This window comes from Geospiza fortis, unplaced genomic scaffold, assembly GCF_000277835.1.
Source record: "Geospiza fortis unplaced genomic scaffold, GeoFor_1.0 scaffold11, whole genome shotgun sequence".
NCBI classification, from domain to species: Eukaryota; Metazoa; Chordata; class Aves; order Passeriformes; family Thraupidae; genus Geospiza; species Geospiza fortis.
In genome coordinates this window covers 5,885,051-5,903,904 of record NW_005054304.1, presented here as the reverse complement: position 1 = coordinate 5,903,904, position 18,854 = coordinate 5,885,051, and the positions used below count along the sequence as shown (strand labels likewise).

Sequence of the window (18,854 nt, the reverse complement as noted above, 5' to 3'; positions counted from 1 at the left end):
AACAGCCCCTAGTCACCAGCTAATAGATTGATGCCTCCAGAGCTGGCTTTCTCTCTGGCCCTTTCCTATTAAGTTACACAAGAGTATTCAAGTCCTTTTACCAGCACACAGCAGCAGTAATATCAGTTCTTCCACTATGAGCAGCTCCTCTTTAAGATCTCTCAACCAGGGGGGAGGAGGCCCTGGTGAAAGCTGTCAGTGTAGCAGTTTATGTTGGACAAACTCCATTTTACCCTCTCTGCAAGCACTGCAGCTGTTCTGCCTGACCCACTTTGCCCTGCTCCTGGTGGCACTGCCATTTATCTTGTGGAGGTAGCTCTGCCCTCATGAACAGCAGATCACTGAAGAGTTTTGTTAGTCGTTTAGCTTGGAGAAAGCAAAACACAGGTTCTCTGTCCTGCTGCTGTTCCGGCATCCTTCAATATTCTACAGTCTGTTCAGATGCCAAGGCAAAGATTTACATTGACCTATTCTAAGTAAGCTCTGATTCATCACCTCAATGACAGACTAGAGCAAGAAGGTCCTGCAAGTCATAACTGTCTCTGCCTCACCAGAGTGCTCTGCCATAAAAGCAAGGCAGTAAATTTTACCACCGAACTGGAGGTTTTCAAACGACTTAGAAGAAGCTGACGATCTCAAATGCACATGTCAAACCCCAAGGTACTTAACTTAAAGCTGAAGGGAGGTTGTGGACTGCCAGAAGATTGTGCACAACCAGCCTGACTCATGGCAAGACCAGATTTGGAGAGAGAACTGTGAATCTGGCATCCTCGCACCACCCAGCACGTGGTTCCACCTCACATCTTTCAATTAAGAGCAGTTAGGGAAACGTGCAGACACAAACACACACCAACAGCCTTAGAGCGTTGTGGCAGAATGGTGACAATCACCACACAGGTGGATTTGGTACTCTTTCTGCCACTGTAGCACCCTTTGAAGAGTGGGAAAAAGGGAAAAAACCCTAAACCTAAGGTATAGAATATCTCCATGCTATTACACTTTGGCTGTTCTCTTCCTCCCATTCTCTTCTTCCACAACATTCCCTGGGTTTGATGTTAATATCCAGTTGCAGAGTTGACCAAGAAATCCCTTCATAATCCTGTATGATTTTTGCTTTGTTATCATTTATTCCAAGAAGAACAAGCTATTTTCTTTGATATCATGCCTGAATATTGGCCAGCCTAACCAAAAGGAGCAAAGGGAGGTGTAAGAAGTCTGCACCACCACATATGCTTGCTTTGGGGACAGCCTCATTTCCCCAGGCCTCAGGAGCAAACACTGGGGGCTCAGCACTAGGGAATGATCTTCCAAATGGGGCAGAGGAATCAAGTGCTTGCATTCATATTGCTTTATTTGCACCATACCTACCATGCCAGGTACCTGTCTTAGCAGGGCTATTCTGGACTTTGTACATATTGGCTACTAGCCTCACTCCCAAGGGCAATCACAGCCCACCTAAAATTTAATTCATCCTCTGTAATGATCATCTCGTCACCAAGTCTAGAAAAAAACCCCTCAAGGAAGAGAAATGAGGACTGAATCTAGGCTTGAACCATTGTACAACCTTCACTCACCTGAAGGGCAGTGGAAATCTGCCTTTTTGCATTCTGCCAGCAGCTCCCTTTGCCTTTGCACTGCCATTAGGAAGGAAAGGTGCAAGACAGAGGGCAGGACCTAAGGTGAACCTGTCCCTGCAGGAGTGAACCACTGGGGACAGCAAAGCACCCTGTGAAGTGATGGGATGTTCAAAGCTATGTAATGGGACACATGGGACACGGTCATCCTACATACATCTCTCCTGCAGGAATTAATTTGCTCCCCAGAGTGTCCTTGGATGGAGGGTGACAGTTTGGCCATGGAGGCTCAGTGAACAAGTGAGTGGTATCCACCCATGGCTGTGGCTAGTTTGGAATGCAAGGGAATGGAGACTGTCCCACGGACTCACCCTTGGATGGCGGCCTCTCCAGATCCGAATCCAGGTGGATCGGTGGGGCAATGTAGGAAACCTGCCCGTGGTGAGCCTGCCCTGTGGACAAATAAGTGGTTTAGTTCTGCTGTTTCCTACACAGATCTATCAGGGCTACAGTCAAATACACAGCATTTGGATTCAAAACAGCTTCACAAGTATTTTGTTCTGTGTGTTTTTCACAATGAACTTCCATTTATGGAAGCACCTGGTGACAAGCTGAAACCACTTCCCCATCTCTCACTTCTTCCTTGCAGACAGGGGTACTCTGGTGAACTTTAGTTACACCTGCTTTACCACTACTACATATACTTTACACCATGTTCCCCTGAAACGTTTTCTCTCTCTATATATATATGCTATGGAAGAGAACCCAATTTCACACAAACCCATTCAATCTGTTAATCTCACTTTAGGAGGGAAACAAGTGTTCCTATGTCACAGCCATTTTAGAAGGAAGCATGGTATGAAGCACAATCCCACCTGTTTGTCCCACCTGCAGGAGACACACATATCATTTTTCAGAGCTCAGCATTGCTTTCACATGAGTGGAAGATTTTTTTGGTTCTCAACACCATCATGCAGTTTCTCAGTTGCTAAAGACTCAATCCTTCTCCAGCAATTTGGAGGTAACTATATTGAGAAACTTCTATTTATAATAAAAACATTTTTTTATAATTCATCTATTTACTGGACCAATTTACAGGGTTGTTAATCTCTTCTTCTAAACATGGGAAGTTAATGACACATAGATTATGATAACAGTTAGAGTAACCTTCCCATTTCAAGTAATATTCGTTCTGCAATAAAAGCAGTTGATTCCTCTTAAGAGACACATTCCAAATAATTAATACAGCTCCCTGTTGACACTTGCTGTTGTTGCTCCAAGCAATTTCCAAGCTAGCGTCACAGGCAGAGGAGCAGCAGTACAGTCTTCAGGCTTCTTTGTAATGACATCCAGGAATACCACAAGCACAGTATGCTGGTGCACATAATATGTTGAAAACATCTCTTCAGGGAGATAAAATATTAATGAGAAAGAGGAGAGAAAAAAAAAAAAAGAAGTGTGTCTGAATGTGCAGGTTATATTTACTGCTTTACACTGAGGATGACTCAGATAATTTGCATTATTAGCCATTACAACAACTGGACATAATTCAGGTTTAAAATCTACCAAGACATCATAAATTCTGTATTTGCTTTTAAGTGCTTTAATATGGGAAATTTGCTTCAGGCAAACCCATAGCAAACAACAAGTCACTGCTTTCCTCTCCTCGTTTACATGTTAAAAACCCATTTGATGTCATTAGTGAGCAAAAGTCATCATTTAATAGCTGCTCGGTTCTGCAGCAGAAACAAGCAGACATTCTTCTCTCACTCCGAGCTGCTCAGTGTGCAGGATGATCAGTGCCCTTATAACACAGAACAGTCTCCTCATTTGCTGCATCAAAGATGCCACTGAAATGTAAAACAGCTGAGCTTGGCAGGAAACTCTGGAAATCACCTAGCCCAGCTCAAGGGCAGCAAGAGCCCATAGCAAGTGTCCAGTCTGATTTCCAATATCTCTAAGGACGGAGACTCCACAATCTCTCTAGGCAATCTGTACCAGTGCCTTGCCACCCTCACAGGAAAAGAAAAAAGCAGAAAAGGTTTTCCATTATCTGCCTGTAAGAATAGCCTAGCTCCATCTTTTTTATTCCCTGTCATCATGTACTTATACACATCAGTAAGATCCCTTGGATGATCTGGTCCAGGCTGGATACTCACAGCTTTTCAGCCCATCCCCACAAAGAGAAGCTTCAATCCCTTTATCATCATTATGGCCCTTTGCTGGACTTGCTCTGGGCACACTGCTGACACACGCATTTTGGTTTTTTTTTGTTTGGTTGGGATTTTTTTAAAATCACCTGGTCTTCCTGGGAGCAAACCAAAAATAAAGAATGATTCTGGAGGCTTAAAGGGCTAGGCTGGAGTAAATAAGATACACCCACATTACATGAAAGACTAAAAAACATCTGTGAGTTTGTTTAGACATTCATTACAATTGAGTAATAACTATAGAAGCTTATTATTGCTTTATTAAGGCTTTTACTTTATATGGAGGAAGCAGTAGCATCAAATGCTCTCTAGTGATAAATGAAGCAAGTTGCAGAAAGCTTTTATCTATTTGCTGCTGATGCAAAACAGTACTCCAAAAAAAATTAAAATCAGACTTCTGTTACTACTACGTACTACTAAAAAAAACCTAGACTTCTGTTACATTGCACACTTCTCACAATGCTAATAAATCAAACTTTGGATTTTAATATTCCTTCTCCAAAAAAAGCTATGCAAACAATTGATGTGATTCATTTTCTGGGCATTGAATGCCAGCTCACTTGCTATTCAGATTCATCAGTGTGTTCAAACTGGAGAAACAAAGCATCTCCACTATTACCTTATGAATCTTTTTTAATCAACAGAATCACATTTTTGCTTTGGTTTTACCATTATTGCTAGTGGTGACCTTTGAGACAGTTGAGGGAAGGGAGGCAAGGGGAAGTGTCTGAAGACAGACCTGGCAATGGGGCTGGTGCACAAGCACGTGGTCTTCTTGGCTTTAATGGCATTAAAAGGGCTGCCACTCACTCAATTCAAAAAAACCCAAACCTATTGTACCTATGAAAGATTTTGAGACTGATATCACTGGTACAGGTCAAGTTGATCTCAAAGGCTGACAGAATGAGCTTTCCCAAGTGAGGCCAACTCCCAGTCCCTGTGGAGTCAGTTTTGCAGTTTCAGGTGCTTACTGCAAGCCCCAGCTCTAGGAATGAGGGACTCCCTCTCTTCAGTTCCAGCTGCTGTAGAAAAGCACTTTAAAAAATGGATGTGAGAGCCTTAAAAATAAATAAGTAAAAGGCACAAACACTCCAACACTCCACACCTGTCTCTCCAGTCCTTCAGCTGTTTTCTCTGCACATTGAGTCTGAGCTGACAGTGGCGCAAGAAGAAGAAAGAGACTTCTGACAAAATACCAAAGGTCAAGATGTCTCTGTTGCTGATGGGAAGTGAAGCATGCCTTGTACCAGAACAGCTTGCATGGCCTTCTCCCAGTCCCACCCTGCCTTTACCCATCTGCCCTTTCTGCAGCCAGCTCCCAGGTAGAAAAGTAAACAGCAATCAAATGTAATCATCAAAGTAGTTGATGAAGTTGCCAATTTTGCACCTACCAGCTCAGGTTGCATTCTATTTCCTTCATCCCTCTTTGCCCGGAGAGGCCTGTGCCCATGGCTGGAAGACAGCTGGGGATCGTCCCTGACCTGCTTTTCCTGCACCACCACACAGGGATGCAGGGCTGGCCAACACTGCCTAAATATCAACCCCATCTTGGGTGAGACAGGGCAAACACAGGTGTGGCACAGGCAGCCACAAACCAGCAGTCTTCACAGCAGCCAGGCCACCTGCATGTGCTGTGACAATGTGAAAAAACCCCCATGTTTGGTAGAAACAATTTTGGGAGCAACAATATGAATATGACCTTGAAAGTCTATCTGGTGACATGCCCTCCTCAGGTCGAGGAAATGAGAAAGATGTTTGTGAATTAGAAAAAGTGCTTGACTGGCCATTATTTTCGGGTCTGACACATGAGAGATACAACACATTTTAAAAAGCCAGTAACTTAAAAGAACAAAGATAATGTTTTGTGAAGACTGAAGGAAACATAATAGCTTGGCCTAAGGGATTTTTTTTTCTTTACTGTTTTCTTAAAAAAGGGATCTGGATGCTCATAGACAGAAAATAAACATCCACACATCTTCAAAAATCTGCCCCTAAGTGATTTAGTCATCTACAGATGCAATGATATAAAACTACAGAAAAAATCTGCAAATGCATGGGCTAACCAAGAAAAGTAGCAACAAAGAAGTCTCATGCGTGTATCTATTAAAACCACTTCCTTCTGATCCTTTTTGGAAGATACCCATTGTTTGTAGCACCTGAGAGGGAAGGCCTTCCTCCTGATCCTGGGCCAAATTTCCAGGGCTGGTGACATTTGATTTTTCTAGATACAATGCATACTGTCATGTGTGCACTTAGGAAACTTTTGTGCCTGGCCCCTGCTCATTTTATACCTGAGATTTTTCCGGTTCACTATCAAAGAGAAAAACCTGAATAGAAAACACAAGACTGAAAGATTCAAACCCCCAAAAGCAAAGGAAAAAAACTACCAACATTTACCAGGCTAAAAGGCCTTTTAAAACTTTTTAAAACATTTGGTGACTTGTCTCCTAAAGCCCTGGTGATGCATGGAGACAACCACAGTCACCTGAATGAATGGCTCTTCCTTTTCCCTGCTGCTCCTTTGCTCAGTGCCCACGGTGGGTATGGATAGTTGTGCATCTGAATTGCAGTTCTGCCCCACACCTGACTCAGATCCAGCAGCAGCAGTGAGAAGCCACCAGGAGATATATATTTTTTTAAACAAACATCCTTCAGACTCTTTGTTCTCAAGGGATGAGAGTCCCTTTTCTTTGCTGTCCTTATCCAGAGGCGATCACTGCAACACATTGTTTTTGCTGTCATGTCAGATTACTCAGATTTCCACCCATTTTCCAGCCTATTTTAGCATTCTTTTGTCTTCCACAGGTTCACCAGTTCCCAAGATCCTTTTTTAGACAAGCTAGTCAGCATTTCATGCAGAGGATTTAATTTAATTTCGTGCTGGTATCTCTGATGACCCGTGTTCCCAGGTACTGCCTCTCCTACACCCCCTCTTGTCTGCACCTCTGAATGCAGCCACCTCCATGGATTTAATCCCTCATCTGTTAGTCCATTTGCTTGGATCATTAATTAGGTAATACCCATGAAACCACATATCCATTCCTGAGCCTCTGATTTCAGTTCTTCACAGATTTTTACTTTTTTAAAAAAATAACAATAGGATGGACACATACTAGGTATGCAAAATACATATTCTGAGGAAAATGCTTGGAAAATATAATGACAATTTTACTAACAGCTCTACAGATAAAATATTCTTTACATACTGTGGCTTTTTCTCCCCATGTAACTGAAAATAATATTTTTTAAAAGCAGTCTAGTTTGTCTGTGATGATCTGATCTATAAAATACAACATTACTTTTTGGGAACATTTATGTAATTCTGTAAATGTTAACATGATTTTTTTAAAAATCCAAATTATTCTCTAGCAAAAGACTACACATACTTTGTTGGAGTGTAGCTTCCTAGGATCATCACTCTCATCCTCTTTCATTTTCAAAACTAGTTAATTTTTTTCTTGTCCTTTTTTCTCCCCTCTTTTTGAATCCCATAATATGTAGGCATATATAAAAACATATGAAAAGAGAAATTAAAAAGCTGGTGGGCTTGTTAACAAACCCTTTTGACATGCCATTAAACAAATTTAATTCAGACCTATTACTCTGCAAATATTCAGACTTCTCCTGGCAGCCTTTTTGTCTGCCTTTCATTTACAAAACACCATTCCCTCACTGCCCACCCTTTTCCATTTTGCACTAAAAGCCTTCTTTTTAAATAAAGCTTTTATAAAGCCATTCTCTTCCTCAGACGTGTCAGAGTTAGCACAGATTCTGTCCACTGCTTCATTTATTCATGGCCTTTTATGGAGTCTCTCTCTTTCATCTGTACATCTCTCTTTCATCTCTCAATGCCCTTTTAACTCCTTAGGGTAGCAGCAACTCACGCTCTCCCCTCCTCTTCCCTCGGTCATTTCCCTGTGCTTCCCTCGAAGCCCTGGCTGCTTCTGAGTACAAGAAAACCCTCTTTTCCAGGAGGAGCTCTCTGGCTACGTTATGTCTGCTCCCTTGCCATTTTGTCTCTTGTATTTCATACCAGGAACTATCTCAAGCTTAAAGGCACTGCAGCAGGACAGAGCAGGGTACCTGCAGTGGCTTCTGTGAGGGACAGCTGGCTCCTGTCACATCTGCCTGCTGAAAAAAGAGGGTACCAACACCAGCAACTTCAGTGGGCTATGGCTGAGTTTTCCAGTGCTAAAGCAAACTCCAGGCTCAGTCAAGGCAGCTGGCAAATGCAAAGAAAACCTGGGATGCGAGGAAGAAAGTTCAGAGAAGGATGCGGGGAAAGGGGTAAACTGGGGAGATGTTTGGCTAAGTCCCTGTCACACATGCATCTCATGCTTTAGAGAAAATGCAAATCCAAAAGCAGCATCTGGCAGCATGCCTGCATGAGCAGAGGCTGGCCTAGACTCTTCTGAGGTGTTACTATTCCTGTTTTTAATTTGTCACAACAAACAGTTCTACCCATGAGAGGAAGGACAAAGTGACCCTTTTTGATGACCAAGCTGTCCCCCATGTGACAGCCATTACTTGAGAGCACCAAGGCTAGGTTTGAGATACAGGAGAAAATAACGACATAAATAATGCCAAAGGAATGGGCTAAAACCTGAGTACTATAGCAACTAAAACAACTGGAAGCTTTTCACTAGTGGCAGATGTGTATTTTCCAAGGAGTATTTAGGACTCAGAAGCTCGTGTTCCAGCTGAAGTCAGAGGTGAATGAGCTTCTTAAAGTCATACCAAGATTCCTCATTTTGATGTGCGATCATCATAACTTATTTTTGGATAAACCGCATCCTTCTATTAAGGACTTCAAAACATTTGAATTTAGCAGCACCTTGGCTCCAGTGATGCTCTGCACCCTGCAGTGCACACCCCAAAATCTACACTGTGGTATGAGAGCCTGGTAGAAAGGCTGGGAAGGAAGAAGAACTAAAAAACCTGGGAAATATTTCACACGTGCCATGATAATTAAACTGTGTTAAAGATCTCCTGTCTTCCCTGTCCCCCCACCATATGGCAACAAGGCTGCATCTAGGCCTGGCTTTCCCCAGTGCCCAAAGCAGGGACCTGACTTCCAGGGCTGCACTTTTTTTGAGCTCGTCTCCCCACAGGCTTGCCCAGCAGGCTAAAGAAACATGACATGTTGAATTTTTCCTCCCCTCCCAGATGTGCTCACTGTGCTATGAAATACGATTTATCAGCCACCTGTACTGAAAAACATGGGAGAGGAGGAGGAGGATTTTGGTGCAGAGGAATCAGAGGGAGTTGGAGCAATGCAGTCCTCAGAGCCCTGGAGCAGATGACAAATATTGGTCACAAACCACCCAGAGCAGGTTTAGCAATGGCAAATACAGTAAAACCCAGAAAGATTTTTTAGCCACCTCTCAGAGACTGAATCTGATATGAAGAGCTCTGTGCCAGTTCCTGCTGTCCTTACTCTGTTCTTGCCCCAAAAGTCAAACAGGATGTTCCCAACCTCCTCAGTGGGTCAAGCCCAGCCTGTTCTGCATCAGGTGTGCCTGAAAATACTTGGGATAGAGAAGTTTAGGGAAAACCCAGCCAAAGCCATCCAGTCTATCTCCTGCAGAGGCAAAATCATTCCTTATACTGCTTTGAAAAGTATCTCCTCAGGGCTGTCCACCTCACACTATCAGATGCTGAGCAGCAGATCCCATAATCAGAAGATTTTGCTTTAGTTTTCCCTTTCTTTTCGGGGAAGGAATATTGCTGACTATTTATTTTTTTCCCCATCTCTTGTAGCTGGGTGCAGCTCTTAATCAAGGCTGCAGCCTCCTGTATTAGTGAACCATTTCACAGCACTCTCCTCTCTCCCCTGTGACATGGCCAGGCATTCCCATCTCCTCTCTTGGAGCAGATCTGGCAATTAAGGCAAGCACAGAGCGAGGCAGAGCAGATCTGATGGAAAATGCCCCACTGAAAACAATAATTACTACTTTTCCACTGGCTCAATGAGCAGAACCAATTCAGGCTGCTGCAGCAGCAGTGCCAGATCTGAAGCAAAGGAAAGGGCAAGAATAGAAGAGCCAGGGGTGGGATGGGGACAGCTATCAGTTTAACCATAACATACAGCCACACCTGGGAACAGGAGTGGCATTGTATCTGGACAGCCCCTCCATTCTCACACCAGACTCTCTCCTTGCCCCAGGGAGACTCCCACCAATTGCAACCTTCCTTCACTGCCTTTCAGACAGCTTTAAATTCACCTGCCAGCATAATTTAAAGAGCAGCTCCAGGTCAAGGGGTTTAATGAAAGCCAAATGCGTTACAGCACTCAGCTCCTCGCAGGCAGAGCTTGGGACACAGCGCTGTCCCTCTCTTACTTATGCCACTCTTGTTCATGCAGAAAGGGGAGCAGTGGGGGAGAAGAAGAAATCAGGCAGCAGCTCTTGCCATGCTGAGCTTAAATTTCAGTGGCAAAGCATCCAGGGGGTTTGTCAGAGAAATCAGCTGAGATGCTGGATTATGAGGTAGGAGATGAGTCCAGAGCAGACAGGTAGATCTGTGAGTCACCAGCCTGGAGACAGTAATTGAAGTGTCTCGTGGTTTCAGATACTGTGTGATGTGGTCCAAGAATTTGTCACTCTCCCCTGCCTCCATTTGTGATAGCCTACAGCAGATGTCCCCTCCAATTTTGTCTGTTTTCCAACCTTTATATCTCTCCATTTCCAAATGGTACCTCCCTAGTACTGCATGTATTTCTGCTGTGAGCCCCCATTTCATTACAGCCTGATTCCCTGCCTCTCAACCTGCATCCTCCTGTCCAGCTTCATCAGCTCCATCTTCCACTGCTATGTGGCCAATACACCATGCAAACCTTAAATCTTATCTCCCATGGGCTTCTGTGACTATTCCTGACCGTGACTGCAGCCCAGAAAGGGATGTCAGACAATAAAGCATAAAAGGATCGTCTTCATTACAGGTATTTTTAATCAACTGCTCTCATTAAGGAAGTGCAAAGATGAGTAATCTGCTTTCCCTGTGGGTCAGTGCACCCTAACTGCATTAATCACTTCTTTTGATCTGCAAAAGGAGCCCTGAGACAGGCAGTGCTGCCTCCCTGGCTCTGCTTTCCTGCCTGCTGCCAAGCCTCAGCAGTGATGCAGTGGGACACTGCAAGAGGAGACAGATTCCATCTCAAAAGGAGTGATCAAGCAGCAAACGAGATTAACACAACATGATTTGATGAAGAAATGAAACAAGAGTGGGTATTATGCTCCGTGACCTAAAAGAACAGGAATCTAAGCCATCTTGTCTTTCCTTCTTTTTTATTTTTTTCTTTTCTTCTTTCTTATCTTTCAAGATAATATAAGGTATTTCTCAGCATGAAGGACATGACTGCCTGTAGAGAGATTTTGACAACTCCCCTCTGAGTGCTAAAATGCTGTCAGCTGAAAAACTGAGCTGTTTGGGCAAATTGATCCAGCTCTGACAGACTTCCTCTCTGTTTTCATGTTTTCTCTCTCAATCAAAAGCCTCCTAAAGAATCCATGTTTTCAGTTCAATGTCAGGGAAAGGGGGAGAAGAGGGGAGATCGTCTGCTTTTGCTGCACTGTTCATCATTAACCTAGCTGGATGAAGAAACCTGTGAGAGGAAGAGGAAGGTCTCAGAAGTCTCCTGCACCTCCCCATTGCACACAGACACAGGGTCTGAACACAACAGTTTCCCTAATTCATATATATAGTGACTGCATATGGACTTTCTGCCTGCCACTGAGGACAGAGTCAATACAGTTTGGGTGCAGACATGAGCAGCACAGGAAGCTGAGCTTATAGGCCTGAGTTCATCTCCAATGCCAATAACAGGTAAACTGCTGGATCAGCCATCCAAAGAAAGCCTTACTGGATTTTTTTTTAAAATAATCATTAGGAATAATTTTCCCCTTCCTCAGCCCAAAGAAAATGAAATCAAAGCATTTTTAAACCTGGTCCCTAGCTGTGAATATATCTGCAACCTTTCTGCATCAGTGACAATTCTGAATACAATTTTTGATGGCCAGATCCTGGGAGCACTCTTACCACTTTATAGGAAAGATTAAGCATGCTCCTGTCACAGTCAGTAAAAGAGCATCTCTTCCTATCACCTCGGTTGGGAGCTCCAGAAATCTCCAGTCCTCTAAAATGAAGCAATGCCAAGCTGCCCAGAGTGCTTAGCAAAGATAATTTGGTGCTTTGTTGTTTCTGCACTCTTTTCACCTTTGCATATAACACAGTTTTATAACTTGGTGATTGCTGCTGCGCTTATAGGGTCTTTCTCCAGTTTTTTGAGCTAAGTATCAAAACATTGTGATGTTCATTTCTCCTCTTTTCCCATCTGAGGAAACTCATGCTCAATGTGGCCATTTTAAAATTTTTTTTAAGACTTCTGAAGCAGAATTACTTGTTTATAGATTCAAAGAGATTTGAAGTCTGTAGTTCATGAATTTTGCTTCTGGAAAAGCCAACTATGGACTTTATAAACTTCATTGTGTCCCTTTTCTTTGCTTCACAAAGTCAGGAATGACATAGAAGATTTTACTGTCTGTTCCCTTCATGCTGTCATTCCACAGTTATTTATTTCCTCATGGCCAGGGAATAAGAATTTTGAAATGGGTCAGAAACTGCCCCAGCTCACAGACTTCTGAATAACTATGCACAGAACACAGGTTCATACAGCCAACATCTACAGACCAGATGTTTCATACAAGGTCAAATATAATTTTTTAGCATCAGATATTCTGTATTTGGGACCTGCATTCCTTAAAGCCCTTCAAGCATGTCTCAGGATTATTCTTATTTTCGTTCCCATGATGTTACTGTAGGCCTTTGGATGACAGTTTCGATTATAAGTTTGCACACTGCCTAGAACAATAAGCTCCTGATTGGTACTCCTTGAATAATACTAATTAATTCTCGCCTGAGCCTCCCTCGCCCTGGATGAATCATGCTGATGTCTGCCTTCTGCAAGGGCAGCAGACAGGTCTGCTGGGGCACTGCTCTGTCTGCCAGCACTGGGGCAAGGGTCCCGAGGCACTGCCAAATTCCCTCATCCCAAGGACCTAGCTGCATATGTGCAGGGGAAGAGGCTGTTACACTACATCACTTCTGTCAGACCCTCCAAAAGACTACAGGAAACATACAGCATGACTGAATATGAGACTACAGAGTCTGAAAAGTACACCCAAAAGGTTGTGCGTTTCAGCCCAGTTGAAAACTCTTTCAAGTTTGTTTTGCTTCAGGCTCCTCTTCTTTGCAGTAAAATATGCTGCTATAAACTTAATATACAGCTTTAGTTTAGGGTATTTTCCTTTATAACAGACAGCATTCAAATTGTCCTTAGTCATACATTCCATCACCTCTGAAACACAATCACCCAATATCTCAATGCAAGAGAAATATTTTCTTCCCTTTAGACTACAATCCTTTACTTGCTTTAATGAATGTGCAGATTTACATATTCATATATACTGGCCCTGACCACCACTTCAAGCTAAACTTCCTCTAACAGGCTAACCCTTAACTTTGCATTTAGGTTTCTTAAATAATCTCTTGATTGAAGAACTGACAAATCCAAGCTTCAATTATCTGGACAACCTGGCTTCTTATGAGGGACAAGAAGCTCTTTCTTCACCCTCCTGTGACCTAAGCATGAAAGGAAGAACACCCATATTTCTGACCCTATGTGGGATTCTAACTTCTACAGAATTAGCCTCACACTGAACTCCAGTAATGACCACCTCATTGTTTAGAAGCCCAGGATGGAAAAGTGTTTCTTGGTTTTTTTAATATGGACCAGAGAAAGAACAGAGCATAATCCTTCTTTTGTAGGAGTATATCTAACAGCACTCAGTGGCTTTAGGGACACTCAGAGGGAGGTATGATTTCTGGGCTGGCACCTTGGGATTGAAGGCAGTCTCAGTAACATCAGCCATTCCAACTCTGATTGACATCATAGTTTCAAGTAACATTGGTTGAATGGCTCGGTGACCGCTACAGCAAGAATTGTGTGTACACAAGCATCTGATAAAAGAATATTTTGCTTTCAGTAACTTGCATTACAAACTAGCCCACTTGCTGCAGAGGGATTCTAACGCAGCATAATCTGCTTAAAGAAAAGAAATAGAAGAAATAAAGACAGAAAATTTCCAGTGTGGAAGTACTTGTGACCCCAGCATGGCAGTGACACCTTCAGAACAGTATAAATTCAGCTTTCTAAATCTAGCTGTAAGCCCTTTAGCAAGGCATCTGAATACTGGGAAAGCCTCAGTCAAAAGTTCACCTCCCTTCTACAGCCCCTATGGACGGAAAAGAATGCCACAGATGAAGGTGGCTGTGCTGCTCCCTATGCCAGTCTGCCATTTCAAAGTGTGTTAAAGATCCTTGGCACAGGTGACTTCTTTGTGCAGGAGTTCAAGCTTTCATTGTGCTTTCCCTCCAGGGATGTCCTAATTAGAGATGGGGTTTCCTTCTCAAGTTACTGAATTTGAGGAATCATGCTGTTGTTATTTACAGGCAAATTAAACAGAAGCAAAGATGGACAGAGGGGAGGAATAGAGGGGGGAAAATGTCCTGGGATGGGGGGAGAAGAAAGGGACCCATGCCCTGATGCATCCACAAAAAGGGCAAGAACACCTTCACAGCAGGTTGAAGACCTTGGCACCCAATCCTGTATCCCTGTGGTCAGGGAGCAAGTTCTCTGAAAGCTTTTCCTTTGCAAGATGCCAGACAAAAATCTCCAATTAGTTTCATAAAGATGAGAAGTCAGATTGAAAGCTGCCTGTTATTTGACACAAAGGTGGCTTTCTGCTCAGGATAAGCAGAGGTTTAGAAAACACTGAAAGATTTTCATTAAGGTGTGGGAACAAAAGAAGAATGAAAAAGTGGAAGGCAACAAAGTATCTGTGCAGCGGATTGAGGGCAAATGCCTACACTATCTGCTTCATAAGATGGATGAGCAGGGCTGCAGGTTGTCCCCAGGTGCCCAGTCAAGCTGATTACAAAGGTTACAAATGACTGGAACAAGCTTAGAGCACCCAGGACAGCAAAGAAAAAAAATACACCTGTGAAAAAGCCTCATTTTTCAGATGTTTGAAATTACATTCTTCAAAAGTCAGTGCTGGGAAGACATTTCACGTTCAGTCTCAGGCGTGTACAAGTCAAGAGCAGCAGCCCTAAATTCTGCGATTACATCCAAGGACTTTTAAACCAAAGGAAAATAAAACCCACAAGAAATAATAAATATTACAGATTTAGGCTTTTCTTTGCCATGCCTCAAAGTCTTCAGGACCCATACTTTAAAGCTTCTCTTCCCACTTAAAAATGCAAGATGACTTTTATACTTTTCAACAGAACCGAAAATCCTGTGATCATAGAGACTCTGGATAAACCATACCTGAGCTCAACAATGCAGTCACTAGCATAGACAGCCCTGAAGTTACACTTCAGAGGGCAAATTGTAGAGCTGTCTTTGTGAAATTTGTGTATTCTAGAGGACATTCAGAAAATGAAAGCAGAACACATTCCCAGAAGCCCAAACTTCCAGTGGTGATCTGGTAACAAAGTCAGGCTGTTGGATTTGGCACTGGAGCAGATGAGCACCCATGTGCTCTGTCCTACCAGCTATGCTGGGATAACCTCTCAAGGAGGTTAGGGATGAGTTGGGCCTAGGAACATCACTGCACAGCCACAGCACCTGGGCAGCTGCAGCGTGCTGGGATTCATGGCACCCTGAACCAGAGCCAGACGTTTTAGCTGCTCGTGGTGTGCACAGGACACACACACAGATCTGCTGAGACAGCTTGAGGTGTTCATCAGGAGAAATCATATTTGAAACAGCGAGTCAGGTTTTGATTAAACTGGCAATTAAGCAAGCAAGGAGCAGCATGCCCTGCGGCTGCAGAGATGACAAGACAAAAGACCAATTCCTTTGGCGGAGCAAATGGCTGCAACTTTGCTGCCTTCAGCAGGGCTGCGCTTTTCCATGTGAGCTGCGGAGCCAGCCTCAGACAGGACTGTGATAAAAATAGTACTGAACTGCATTCAGCTGGGAAGCAGCCACGGTGCAGGAAGGCAAAACCTGACACTCTCTACAGGGATTTGCAATGCAGCAATGGGCCAGCAGCAGCACCCATCTTCTGCGCTGGCTTCCTCTCTCAAGCTGTTGGTGGACTCTTTTACTACGGGCAGCTGGGCAAAAAGGTAGTCAGGCAGGTACCTGGTGCTACCCTCTGCCCACCAGAAGCTGGCAAGGGTCTTCAAGGCTGTTCATAAAATTTAGCCTATTTATGATCTTTTCTGAACTAATATAATACTTTTCAGTGAACTCATGCACCTTACACTTTCAGTGGGTACAGGACATAGGAGAACTACAATTCTGTTATAATCTCCCCAAGCTGATGATCATCTACCAAAATTTCATTGAATAGGAAGTCCCCAAGATGAAGAACTAAGGGTCTTTTTAGGTCAGCAGTCCTGCTGCTCAAATTTTAGCTAAGAAAATTGTCAGAGGCAAATTAATGCATTGGAAACATCAGAACTGATCAGTATGTTTAACCCAAGGATAAGCTGCAGACAGTGATTGTGTAGACAAACTTTGATATCAGCAAAACCTTCGTGCCCTGGTCCACATCTAGTTTCAGATCAAAGGTCCAGAATTCAATTTAAAATACTATGAATGCAGCACTAATATGCACAGAGAAAAGCAGGTGATAACCTTACTGTGGGGTGTAATGAAATAAGAAAATATCATGACTGTCTGAAGACGACTTAGATCACTGGATAACAGCGAGCATCCAAGCACTCAGGTGAGACTCTGGTTGGAGGAGGAGGACCCCGCAATATGAAGCGGAAAAGCAAGCTCTTGGAGTGGCAAAAAATTCAGAAAGAAATTCAGCCCAGCTCAAGAAGATGCAGGGCCTGGATCCATTCCCTGGAAAGATACCCTGGAAAGGCACCAAGGGTGATTTTTAACTGAAGTCCTCTGTGCTTAGCTTTCACAAAAAAAGGCCATACTGACAGTTAACTCCACTGGTTACCTCTCTCTCATCCGTCTACCCCTGGCATGTGACATTTTCCTGCGTGTTTCATCTCCCTTTGCTGGTTTGTTCTTAGCGCGATGCACCCGACCATCAGAAAACCTGGCACAGGATGCGCTCCCTGCTAAATGCCAACCCCTCCATTCCAGCCAGGAGCTGAATCTCAGCCCATGCATCTAGCAACACAGATGAAACACAGAGCTCCATCTCAGCAGATAAATAAACACTGGGCAATCCTAGTTAACTCTGGATATCAATCCCAGCCAGGGTGAAGCACAGAGATCTGCTCCCTGTGCACAGCTAAGGCACTGATTTTTATATAGACAAATATATCACCACTGGGCACAGTTACAAAATGTATCCTAACAAGAGATTTATGAAGATAAAGACTCCCTCCCAGAATTTCAAATCAGTAAATCACCCAGTAATTTGCTTGGCATATTGCTCCTTTTTCTCCCAAGGCAAAATGCAGGATGTGTGATTCATCTTATTACCCAGTGGTCAGCAAACCTAAGACTCCTTGGGCAGTTCAGCAAGCACTGCCCAGTCTTTCCAAAATTTCCCACTTGCAGATGAAAGTTATGAGCTATGAGAAAGGGCAGAGTATGAAACAAACATGACATAGCCATAGGAATAGCTAGAAAAGCAGGGAATATTCCTTGTTACATCCCCTCTAGGTAGATAATCTACAGTTGCCCTGCTCTGTCTAAAAATGCAATGAGTCAAGGATACAAGGCTCAAATCAACAGCATAAGGCTGAAGGGCCCATAATGTCAGTCCATTCCAGAAAAGGAACAGGTTAGAAAAACCTGCTCACCAAAGGAAATTATGATGTGCAAAGGTCTATTTTTATTATAACTTGGAAGAAAAGACTGAAATTTATAAAGGATTGTGACTTTCACACAATATTGACTCAAGGGACATCAAACCTTTCGTTTCCATAGAACTGCTTTTTTATTTTTTTTCCCTTGGGCAATACTAAAATGTTCTATGTTTAAATGTGCAGTTTTCTACATCTAATCCCCAGGGTGGTATAAAAAACCTTCAGCCTTAAAAGAGAAGGAGGAGGTTGAGAGCAGCAATGCCCCAACTATTGCCACCTGGCCAACTCCTCTCCAGCCTGCGAAAATCTGTCTCTGAATTTCCATCAGGCTGATGCTCTTTCCTCTTCAAAGCCACATCTGTACTTGGCAACATCAGAGGCTGCAAACTACTGCCCAACAAATCCAGACAGCCTAACCCTGTCAGAGTTAGAACTGAGTCTTTGCTTCACTAAAAACTATATGAATTTTTGCCTAATTCTGGAACCTCTCAATTCCCTCACAATCTTGCTGCCCCTCTCTGGTCTGGTCTAGGCCTTTTTCCTCTCCTGCTAAGCTTGGTATTGACCAGCTGATGCTGTCTGACAGAGCCAAGGACCTTCACTGCTCTGCCAAAGCCCAAGTAGTCTTGCCTAGAAAAGAGGATCCTATCAGACAGAAAATAGATAAAGGGCTAGAAATATATCAATTCCCTATATTGCATTTGGAGTGATGTGCAAAATCAAATTAATTAGGTCTGCATAATATCTTGATGTCTTGACTCAGGGAAGCCTATCAAATGTTGATATCTATGTGAATTGCTTGGGACAGCTTCATCCAAGGAGAAAAAACCCTTTTATGTCCCTGTCTTCAGGGAGAACAAATGTGTATTTAGCATGAAAATCCTACTTTTTCAAATAAATCTCATCAACACACAAATATCTATCCATCTATACATCTACAGTGTGCACAGCACTACTGTCAATAGTGCTCCCTGCAGCAGTCGCTTCAGACAAGTCTGCACTCAATGTTTGATTTCAGATACAAGAAGATGAACAGCAAATAGACCTAAATGAACATCTCAGAGAGGCAGGCATGGCTTTTACCAAGCCAGCAGCCACCTCACAGGCCCTCCAGATGCCTGAGAACCTCCCCATAAAAGTCAGGCAAGGTTTTTTGAGGAAAGAGTTGCTTCTTGGGGACATGGCCACTGACTTCAATATAGGCTTTTAATCTGCT

General features: G+C 43.3%; 1 protein-coding gene across 1 annotated transcript in view; it reads right to left on the bottom strand.

The window, feature by feature from the left end:
* ADGRL3 (adhesion G protein-coupled receptor L3) overlaps positions 1-18,854 on the bottom strand; it is a 482,184-nt gene that overhangs the window by 131,309 nt on the left and 332,021 nt on the right. The window contains 1 exon segment of the mRNA XM_031066355.1: positions 1,946-2,026. Within this exon segment, the coding sequence (XP_030922215.1) occupies positions 1,946-2,026 (81 nt within the window).